We start from the raw sequence: 12,150 nt of genomic DNA, 5'->3' as shown, positions 1-12,150 counted from the left end.
AAGAACTTGATTTTGATCGATCAGCTTGTATGGCAGTTATATGATATAGTGGTCAGATCTGAACAATTTCTTCGGGGATTGTACCGCTGCTGCGGTCAAAAATCCATGCCTAATTTCGTAGAGATATCTCGTTAAACAAAAAAGTTTTCCATACAAGGATTTAATTCCAATCGTTGAGCTTATATGGCAGCTATATGCTATAGTGGTCCGATATGAACAATTTCTTGGGAGACTATACCGTTGCTTTAGATAACAACCCTTGTAAAATTTTGTGAAGATATCTCGTCAAATAAAAAAGTGTTCCATACAAGGATATGATTTTGATCAATAAATTTGTTTGTCAGCTATATGATGTATGCTCCGATATAGACAGTTCCGACAAACACGACGGATATACTTTATATCATCTCTAACGTTTCTTTCTGGGTGTTACAAACTTAGTGGCAAACTTAATATCAACTGTTTAGTGTAAAAATATTTGAACTTACTAGTATTTGCTTTTATTTTTCAGAACGACTTGCATTCGCACAATTTCCAACACATCCTCGGCAGCAATTTGCCAGTGCAATATGGCCAAACTACCAAGAAAACAGCAAATGGTGAGTATCATTAAGCATTCATCTTGACATTTGCATAGTGTAACAAATGGCGGGCGAAATTTTCATGTAATGACCTACATAATGTCGGTTAATAGCGTTTATTCATTGCTATCAATCGCTTTATGTATGCATATTATCAGCAGTTTATCGATATTTTGATTTTCATTACCAAACACACAACCTTTCACGACCAGCTTTATGCTAGTACCCCCGCTGGTGGGTTGTTTATTATGACGTTGACCTAACAACGCCCGCATAAATATTTATGCGCGCTCGTAAATGTCAGCCGCCGCCATTCATAACTGTGTATTTGTTTATTGTTTGCTTGACTTGTACAGTTATTTCATATTATGTTTATGCTGAGCTATACATAAAAATTATTTGATTGTTTAATGAAGAAAATGTCTCGCTTTGCAGCCGATTACAGCAATTACATGAGCCGACGTCTGGTGGCCAAATCCTGCTCGGACTCCTCCATGGAAGGCAGGAGCTCTGACAGCAACTACACCAGCAGCAGCGGTGGCGGTGGCGGTGGCAGTGGCACTGGCATCGGCGACCGTGCTGCCGTCAAGTCGAACGGTGGTGGTGTTGGTGTTGGTAATGCAGCGGCCAACGACAGCTGCACGGGCATTAGCGGCCGATTCACACGCCAAACGGTGAACTCACGGTAATTTGCATTAAATTTGCAGTAACCCGCAAACTCTCATGCACTTTATCTTTATTTACATTTATGTACATCTCATTTGCATGCAACCACGCCCACCGCACGTGCAGGTTCCCAGCCATGGAGCGCAAGGATATGAACAACTCGTACAAGCGCGTTCACAAGCCGCCACCCACGTATATGAGCGGCATGGGTGCTTATGCGCAACTGCAGCAGCAGCAAATCAATATGAGTTCAACGTATCCGAAAATCAACTATGTAGCCGCACAACAACAACAACAACAACAACAGCAGCAGCAGCACCAACAACAGCAACGTAAGAGATCCCAGCAACAGCATCAGCGTCACGCGCAGCAGTCGACGCTGGCACAGCCAGTTGTAGTGGGCACGCGCGCAAAGCCGACGGTGCGGGGTGGTGGTGGCGGCGTTTATGCTCCAGGTTCGAGCATTTTTTTTAAATCTATGACAAAAAGTTTTAATTTTGTACTTTCCTTTGCCAAAATAGATAATTTCCGTTCTAACGAAAATTCTCCAAAGGAGCATAACAACAACAACAACAGCAACAATCTAACACCGAATAACAATAACAACGCGAATACAGATTTGGACGGCACCTACACGATTTACACAGCCATAGACAATGGCGGCGGCACGCCTACGGCACTGGCAAATCAGCAACAACAAAAACAACAACAACAACACATAAATTTACTTGCAGCAAACGGTCGTCGTTTCGTGAATGTGGAAAAGTTTGTGCTGCAAAGGTGAGTTGTGTAAAGAGTTTAAGCGAGAAAAAAGAACGAAATTTCGAAAAAATAACACAAAAATATGTGTTAGTGTGCGTAATAGCAGTAAATTATATATGTGCATGTATAAACGATTTCCATACATATGTACATGCTTTATAGGCTATATACTCTGCTCGAACTCAATGCGCTGAAAAATTCCGCTTTGTGTGCAACACCAACTTGTCTGTCTGTGTGTGCGGTTTGTTTTTATTCTTTTTGCAGATTTCTGCAAGATAATTGCAAAACTTTTGAATAACGAAGTTCAGGGAAGCAACGCCCTTAAAGCGTTTGCACGCCAACTGCTTGAATTCGCCATTAAAAACTTTGCAGTTCTATAAACCACTCAACTTGTTGCATACTTTTAGGTGCTTAATGTTTATGTCCGCTTAGACTCCCTTCTTAATTGACGCTCATTAGACGAGTAGCGTCCGTAACTGATTGAAAATTGTGTAAAAAATTAAATATTTTCTAATATGTTAACTGTTGCTGGAAAAGTCTTAGAGTAAATTATTTATTTTACAAATTATCGGTAATTGAAATTATTTTGGAATTCACAAAATTAAGAAATTTTGTAATGCAATTTAGAGACTACTACTAAGTTTCTAGATGACAAGAAAATACTTAATTTTCCATTGGAAACAGCTTACTGCTCTTCTGGTATTTGATTTCTCGCATGAAACTGTCTGCATTTTTAAGCTCTTAGTAGTTAGATAGAGCCGATCACAAATTTTTTAAGGCGTCTAATGTCAGTTCGGCTATATCTTCTGATTCGCCGAACGTAAAACGGCCGAGATATTTCAACTTCACTCTTGCAAAAAATGCATATTGGAGCAAAAAGCGCATGGATGTTTCCACCTCACCCTCCTCCACACAGCTTTGACAACTTGCGTCTAGCAAAATTTTTGGCTTTACCTTACGAATACCTATTAGAGAATGTCTGGTAAGAACCCTTATGATGCGACAAGATGAACTTTACTAAGGGCAAGAGTTCAGAAGATTTCTTGCGTTCTACTCTAGGCCTCTAGCACCTGCTAAGCACACGCGAAGTCCATTGCTCATAATGAAGTATCTTGGTGCTGTTTCTAGTGAAAGCAGACACTCCTTGACTAGTTTGGAACGCATAGTTAGCGAGAGGACGAGTGCATACGTCCGTCTACCGTCACCTTTATAGCAGCCACGTCTGCCTGAAAAACACTACAGTGTCTGGTAAAGATAAGATTGACAGAGAGCTCCCCACTCCCCCAAACTCTCCCTCTAACCTGCCCTCCTAGCTTCGACCCATCCGTAAAAAAAACTCACTGCGTCTATTCTCCAGCGACTCTTTCCTATTCACATATCCCTTGTCGGTATGTGAGCAGCGAAAAAATCGCCCCGAGTGACCTTTGCGTAGCACTAATCCAAGTTTTCTGGAATACAATTGAAGGAAATTCTAACTACTACTTCTTTTAAAATCTCGCTTAAAAGTATTTGAGTTTAATTTTTTTACTTTCGCTTTCAAATATGATCTTGACATTGAATAAGTTCTTAGTGATAATGTTATCTTTAGAAAACTAAATATTGAAAAGCTTTTCGGTAGCTCCTTATTACGAAAAAAATTGCGGAAAGCTTTAAAAATGCATCTAGCTCCAAATAGGTTATCGGTTAAGATCACAAAAGTTTCCCGCGAACTTCTACAAGTAGATACAATATATTTGTTTGTGTATCTATTTTTAGTCTTTCCTCGCTAGATCGAGGAATTTATAACCTTTTTCACTAGTATACTTTCAGAAAGGATATTAAAATAATAGAACCCTAATTAATATCATGTATATTATGACTCACTGTGTCTTTTACGTTCGATCTTGGGCCAAAAGGATCTTGCGACAGCACATTAACCGATAGTGGTCCAGTGCTGGCGAAGCTCCCGCTAAGCCCAGCTAGTAGTAGAACATACGAGTAGAGTGGAGCCCCGACCCGTTTCCATTCTACTGATAGCGGGAATAGCGTACCTTTCCTTCCCAGCTCGTCAGCTTACAGTTACCTGCGTTTCCGCTGTGGCCTGGCACCTATACTAGTCTAATCACCAAGTGACTCGATGCCATTGAAAACGAGGTTGGGCTTTCTCGAACCAGCCTTGAACGCAGGGCTAATGAGCTCAAGGCTAGTATCGCCGCCCTGCTATCAGAGTGGATAGTCACTTCTCTGAAGCAGACTGCACTCCGAAGCAGTAAAGCTACTCCTACCATAATGGCAGCAACCTCGGCTTGAAAAACACTGTAATAGTCATTAATTCTGAAGCTGAAATTGATAGGGAGTTCCTGACAATACGAGTATACCCCTTCACCTGCTCGTTTACCTCAAAGAAATAATTTAGTAGTAACCCCAAAGATCAAATAAAATAATCACTTCATTTTTCTTTATTTATATACACTTATATGTAATATATGAAAGTTAATAGCGGTCTTCGATTCGCAGTCCTAAGTCCTCTTCTACCAAGTAGTTCAATATAAAAGAGTATGTGAAGAGAAAAATATAGTAGCGGAAACTCTTTTTAAGCCGTCTCTATTTTATTATGCTAGTATATTTGTCACGTGTCAATTGTTTGTTCATTTCACCACTTTACAAATTCTGACGAAACGAAGAAAGTTGAGCTTCCTCTTAATAGCTTTTTTAAAAAAAAGAATAGCTATATTGAAAATCACGCATGAAACTGATATCGCCCGTGACATGTGCAGCAGAGCGATGAAAATATCAAAGAAATGTAGCATTTTACTGTTATATTGATAGGCATGTCCATCAAGCTATCAACAATTTCAACTGACCCACATTATACACAAAAGTTTAACCGCATATTAATTGCCTTGCCACTTGACCGGTCACTTTCAAATGCCACACGGACTGCCATTCTTTGCCACATTGAAACTAATACCCTACCGTAACACTGAGCACAGGGGTACTTCGCCGGTAGAAGAACTCATCTATGGTTAATCAGGACTATAGCCGGGGGCAGGATTGTGTTCACAGCATGCCTTTAGTCGCTTGACCGCAAAATCACGCATATAATTAAATTACCACGAAACAATAGCAATCGTTCAAACTCGATGTGAGCACGGTGCATAGCTGTGGTAATGTCAAAAATTATAAATGTTTGACCCAGAAACATGAATAAATAAAGGTAAATGAGAGCAGTCAAATAAAAGGCGACTTTTAAGTGCGTTCAGCGCTTGTAGGCGGAGAAAAGGGCACTTGGACGGCAATCAAGGGTATTGGCATGCATTTATGTATTTATGTATGTATGTGTGTGTGTGTGTGTGTGGAGTATGAAGGAATTACGTTGCGTGCGAATAAGAAATGTGTTTATTGTGTCTATATGTATATATATATATATATATATATATAGTAAAAATGCAGTGAAAAGCCTCTATACGTAACATTGTGGGTTGTGGGTAGTCTTAGTTGAAAAGGTGGTAGAATTGAGAAATTGAATGTTTAATGAAAATGGAATGGAATCAACTTGTTAATATGAATATTTTGTATTGACGTCACGTCGAAATTCCTTTTTTCCTTTGATAGAGCTTCTCCCTTTTAACGATTTTGTAGGGTGTTTGGCTTGAATTTATTTGTCAGGTGGCAGGTACTATTATTTTCTAAGATACCTTCTGACGGCTCTTTGTTATTATAAACTTTTTCACGACAGAAATGCACCCAGAAGTTTAATTTTTACAACCAGCGTCCTTTTTATACCCCGAAGATGGTATATTAAGTTTGCCACGAAGTTTCGAACACCCCGAAATGAAACGTCGGAGATTCTGTAAAATATATATAATACAAATATATATAAATGATCAGCGTGATGAGCTGAGTCGTTTTAGCCACGCGCGTCCGTTCGTCCATCTGTCTATACATATGCGAACTAGCACCTCAAGTCAGGTCTTAGGGTTGATCCAAAAAGTTGATGGATCTCACTTGGACAGATATTTGTCCTTTATGTTACCCAAAAACTCTTTAAAGTTCATCAAAGATCAACGAAGCGTTTTCAGTTCACCACAAATTTATTAGAACGGTCAATATAAATCTCAGCCACTTCCTTAGGTTCTTCAAAGGTGTGTCTACCGAGATATTTCAATCTTAGTCTGGGAAAAGCCGGGCAATAACTACTCGCCTTTCACCATACAGCTTCGGCAAGCGTTTGGGGAGCGTCCATCAAAATATTAAGTCGCACCGCGTATATACCAATTAAACAGTGTCGAGTCAAAACAGCTACAATTGCAGTGAGATTGACTTTGCCAAGTGCAAATAGTTTGTTTCACTTTGGGTCAGAAGGATTACGCAGTCACACAAGTTCTGGTTGTGGACCAGCACTTGACGAGTTCACTGGAGACCTATAGGTTCAGTGCTCGATCGCAAGTGGACAACCGAAAACGGAAAACGGACTCGCTTTCACTTGAATGAAATCACCTCAGATTATGAGATATCGATCTGAAACTTTGTACACGTCTTCCCAAGAGACTGCTCATTTGTCGGAAACGCCAATATCGGACGACTATAGCAAACTGAATGTTCACTATAAACTTATATATTTGTGAAGCGTTTGTGATATCCTCTGAAGACACTGCGTCAGCTGTTACTTTGCCATGGTTTAAGATTATAAATTATGTCATGCCCGACGCTGTCTTGTAATAGAGAGGTCCTTACATATTTAGCTCCAAAAATATATCGTCCGTACTAATTCGATTCTTGACTTTAAAAGCAGAAATTAATGAAAATTATTAGTTTTTAGCCCACGCTCCTTTCACTTGCATCTACAACACCATCTCATTTCACTTAAGCACATAAAAGTAAGAGTCGATTTTTAATGAGCCAAAACTATGTTTGAAATAATTGTTTTACTCAGCTAAGTGCGTTCAAAGAAAATTAAAATAACCTATAAAGCACTGACTCATACACTTGAAGCGTGCTAAGAAGAAAAAACCCCTAAAATGCGTTCACACTTGAGTCATAAAAGCAAAAGTCAGTTTAAACGGAAATTCAAAAGTAGTAAATAAGCAAAAATGGCGAAAACTCGACGTCGACAACATCAAGATGATGGGTTTTATGAACATAACCCTCTAAATGCGCATTGTGTACTTCCAACAACACTTACGTATATATAATGCAAATGTAGTGAAATTTCACGAAAGTGAAATAAACAGAAAACATTGCTGGCCTTTCTTTGTATTTCCCCACCTTCGCTGCCAGCAAGTAGGTGTTTCTTGTTGCCACAAGTTTTCGTGTTGACCACTTGAACTCTACTTTTTAAAATGATTTTCATTTTAGCGTTAAAAACTTGAATGGCAGCAGGCAAAAGTAAATGTGGACGTGTCAGGTGATGTTTGCCATAAGGGTAAGCGTATTTTTATGGTGTTGGAGCAGGGCAAGAGCACGCCACTGTATCTACGCCACAGGTCAGTTATACAGTGTCACAATGTGGCTTCAATTTATTTAAAGAATTAATTAACATTTAAAATTTAATCAAATCGAATCGAATCGTAGGCAAGCATTATTACTCTTCATTCATAAATAATACAATACTTGAAAAAATGGGTTTTGCGGTCGGGATATTTAGAAGAACAAGTTAAATTTTTGGTTTCAAGTTAAACCTGGTTTCATTGCTAGTTTCGGACTAATGACAAAAACAAGAACAAACGTTAACTTCGGTTATTGACCGGAAATAAATTTAGAGAATACTGAAGACCTAGACTTAGGTGACCAAAAGAGCCTCTCAGTAGCCTCCATTTAATCGCTAGCATCAAGATGGACATAAACTCGTCTCTCAATTATTGACTGGAAATATATTCGGATAATACTGAAGACCTAGACTTAGGTGACCATATATGGTTTTTTTAGTCATCGATTTTTTACATATTATTATACGCTGAAAATCGCCACATATAAGAGAGAGCAACATATTTTTTTTCAATTCATTATTTTTTTTTTTAATTTCTAAGACCGGGACGGCCGGTACCCTTAACTCGGAATCCGAACTGTCCCGGCTAAACCTTGACAAATGGTCAGCTAAACCTAGATCTTTATTCCTGCTCTAACTTTGAACCTTGCCAGCATAGATATTACATTGAATCATCTTCCATAACTCCTCCTAATTGTTTCATAACAAAAACCAACAAATCCAAAGAACGCAATAAATTCCAAAACCCATAACTGAAATATAAATTTACACCCCACCGGTGTCCGTCTTGCGCTAGCGAGGAACACTGTGCAAAATTGCCAAAACAAACGATGTATAAGCCCCCACAGAGCCAACTGCTGTGCTGCTATTCGATCCTACTGGCAAAGTTGTGCTCACCGAAGTTCTCGCACAGCGCATGAGAATGCAGAATGAGCATTGAATGGCCGTCACAAGCGAGCGCTAGAAAAATGTCCAAAGCGCTGGACATAAAGGCACTTAGGCGACACTTAGCAGTCTGCAAAGTTGACTCGCGGCGAGTGGACGTCCCAACTAGTTTATTTGTCTGTTTAGAAGTGAGGTTTCATTGTTTAAACAATAACAGAGAAACAATGTAAAACGCAAAAAAAAAAAACTAACAAACATACATATATGTACATATATAAACAAAAGAAGTGACAACGACAAGGACTATACATATATACACCATAGATATTTCTATGCAGATAAACGGGCACAGGCTTGAGGCACTACGTGTGGCATGTAGCGTACAATGACCGCTGCAACTGACACTACGTATCAACAGTTAAGCGTATGTCCTTTGAGTCGGACAGCAGGGGAAAGCAATTGCAATGATAGTACGCTAAAAATTTATCACAAACACGCCTAACTGTAAAACAATTCAACAGACACAAAAAACTTAAGCGAAAAGCGTTAGAAAATGCCAAAAATTTGCCTCGACTGCGATTGTGTAGCCCACACGAGCGCATATTGTCTGCCGCAGAACTTTCGCACGGCCAAGGATTATCTGTGGGAAAAAGCTGCGCATTCGCGACCGGCGGTTGACGTACTACAACGTTTTGTGCGTACCTATTGTTGTATTTGTTGTAGTTATCGGCGTAAAAAATCGATTGGCATAGCGCGCACCGATACAGCGGCCGTGGTAGCGGCTGGTGTGGTGAAAGCGGAAGCGGACAACATGTGCGAACCGATGGATGGTATTGTGACAATAAAACAGAATAACAATGTGACTGTCGATAGCGGGAAACAGCCGCTCGAGGCGTCGCAAATACTCGCTTACACGGAGCAAACGGATATTGAACAACTGATTTGCAGCAGTGCTGAGCAGCAGAGCAATAGCACGCCGGTGTTATCGGTGCCGGGCATTTCAAATGAGGACTGCACGTAAGTAGTGCGAGCGTTGAGCGTGTGGGCGGTCAGTCAGAAAGCGGTACTGGGTGCAAATACTAAGGAAATTTTTTGGGTTTACACTTGTAGAACCCTTTTGAGACAGTCGTGGGTTTAGACTGAGAAAAGTGATTACAATTTTTAGACGAATTTCGTCACTTTAAAGTTTCCACGAAAATTTGTCAAAATATATAAATAATAATATATAAGTACATATGTATATAAAAGTTAGTATGAGCGAACTCGTAAACATTGCCAAAAGTAGTATGCTTAATCACCCTTGCGTGGCTTAATCACTCGTTACATTTAATCACGGCAGCGCTTTGCCGAGACTAAGTCAAATATAGAACTAGTAAATAGAACTATATATATGTGTGAAGTCAGTGCGTACAATGTATACCCAAAATTATATTTTTACGATTGTTTGCTTGAGTGTTGTAAATACGAAGCATATTAAACAATAAAACATGTGGTCAGTCGTAAACAGTAAAAGCAAGAGCGCGCACAAATGTATACTACAAGCTTATGTTAGTATACATTTGTGCGCTACTCTATAGTGCGACACTAAATTAGTCAGTAACGTAGAAGTTCACAACTAGAGTTTTCTGTGTAAAAGAACTAGTCCGAAAAGCATGTGACTGTTCCACTTTTTTTAGCAGTCAGTTCGAAAAGTGAAGACTTCAAAATTTACAAAGTAAATTTTTTCCTAAACTTATAAATTGCACTAGGCAGTTATGGCTGCGTTTGTAACTGGTATGAAAGTAGTATATTTATGATCAAAACCTATATCTAACAACTCAAAATCTGTCAATTGAAATCACTTTTCTACACTTCCCACTATGACACACTTTAAAAACAGAATCTATTGTAGATTTTATACATAATTCGAAATACATTTTTTTAGTAAATTATAATGAAAAATTATAAAAGAATTAAAACTATTATACCTAACAAAATTATCCAGCAATTCCTCGCAGCAAAAGCGTTTCTCAACTTTCCCATTTTTATTTAATAACTTCTAAAAAAAAAAGGCTTACTCCTTTTCTGTAACTCATTTTCTGTAAAAAGCATTTAATTGCTCTCACTAATTGTGCAAAAAAAGCATTTCGCGCTCTAACCTCACAAAATTTCATTTAAAAATAGTTCACTCAAAAATTGCTTTTAACATTTTGCATTCGAAACATCAGTGACACACATGTTTTCAATGCTGACTTTACTTTTTCGAATAACTTAACGCCTTAATATGGTGAAATAGTTATAAATGAGTAATTACATATTTATGCAGATATGTTTGTATGTCACACTTAACCCAAAAACGCACACTGTAACGGAAAAAGTACTTTTTGACCTCATTCGAAAACATGAATGACTTCAGCTGGTTTCCGAAAACACGAATCACAACAAACACGCATATTTGTTGGTATATACAAAGTAACGGGAAGTTCTAGCAAAATAAAAAACAAATAACTGGAACTTGACTACTTGTGACTAGCATTATTTTCGAATTTAATTCTTACAAAAAAAATTGAAAATAGTACTAAAAATATTTTAAAATGGTACTAAAAAACTGTTAAAGAGGACGAAAAAATTTTAAAATAATTATTAAAAAAATTTTTAATTAGTACTAAAAAATTTTAAGTAGTACTAAGAAAAACCCCAAACAGTACTAAAGCTAGCACTATTTTCGAATTTCATTATTAAAACAAAAATTACTAAATTACTAAATTACTACTTATTAAAAAAAGTATTACTAAAAAAAAATTAAATAGTACTCAAAAAACTCTAAAAAGTGCGAATGAAACTTAAAGTAATACCAAAAAAAAAAGTTTAAATAGTACTATGAGTTCTAAATAGTATTAAAAATTTAGTACTAAAAAAATTAAAAATAGTACTCAAAATTTTTAAACTAAAAAATTTAAAACAATACTAAAAAATCTAGTACTAAAAAATTTAAAATAGTACTAAAAATGTAAAATAGTACTAAAAAAATGTGTACTAAAAATTTTAAATAATATTAAAATAATTTTGCAAAAAATTTAAGTTTCCAGTAAACGGAAGTTCAAACAGTCACTTAACTATACCAACTGATCCAAAATGACGCGGACGGACAAAAAAAAGCTACATTTGCAAAATCTAGAAAAAAAACTGTATTTTAATAGAAAAGTGTAGTGTGTTAATGCAAATTAATGGCTCAAGTTATAATTAATTGCCTTCAAAAGGAAAGGAGTTGGCGACAGACATTGTATAAGCGCCTGAAAGTATGCAATAAAAGAAATTACGCACTTCGCGTCAAGAAGAAAGTGTAAAGGCAAATACAAGTGGTTCGATGATGTGGCAAAAAGTAACGAACTGTGCGTGGCTTCGCAATAAGTAAAGTGTTATGTCATTAAAGTGAATGATTGAGTCAATTTCAAATTTAGCAAGCGCATAGAGGAATGAGATGTTTTTTCGACTTCTGCCGACAGGAGTTTTACTTTCTTTTAGATGTTTTGCCATAATATAAGTTAAGAGTGTGTTAGTTTCGGTCAATATGCCATATGTACGAGTATATGGACTCGCTTTAGCTGTTTAGTGGGAGACTCTAATAATTAGAATTGAATACGCTTAGAACCCTTAAAGAGAGGGTGTGCCACAATGATTGAATTTACCGTTTAGGCGACGCTTACGCATTTTAAATAAGAACAGCTAAAAGACAACAAAACAACACAAAAAAAATTACTGGTAATCCTTTGGCGCAATTGCTACTAATACGCGGTAGTAACTGTCAAA

The 12,150-nt window shown here is 37.6% G+C and overlaps 1 protein-coding gene across 2 annotated transcripts in view; it reads left to right on the top strand.

Moving 5' to 3' along the window:
- Positions 1-12,150, top strand: part of LOC106623898 (TOG array regulator of axonemal microtubules protein 1) — a 32,653-nt gene that overhangs the window by 16,645 nt on the left and 3,858 nt on the right. For both annotated transcript variants that reach the window (XM_036368507.2, XM_036368506.2), the window contains exons 5-8: positions 512-599; positions 1,017-1,266; positions 1,374-1,702; positions 1,769-2,027. In XM_036368507.2, coding sequence (XP_036224400.2) covers positions 512-599; positions 1,017-1,266; positions 1,374-1,702; positions 1,769-2,027 — 926 coding nt within the window. The remainder of the gene's footprint in view (positions 1-511; positions 600-1,016; positions 1,267-1,373; positions 1,703-1,768; positions 2,028-12,150) is intronic.

This window comes from Bactrocera oleae, chromosome 3 (genome assembly GCF_042242935.1).
Source record: "Bactrocera oleae isolate idBacOlea1 chromosome 3, idBacOlea1, whole genome shotgun sequence".
Classification (NCBI taxonomy): Eukaryota; Metazoa; Arthropoda; class Insecta; order Diptera; family Tephritidae; genus Bactrocera; species Bactrocera oleae.
Note: the sequence above shows the minus strand (reverse complement) of the source record. Positions and strands in the feature narration are given on the sequence as shown.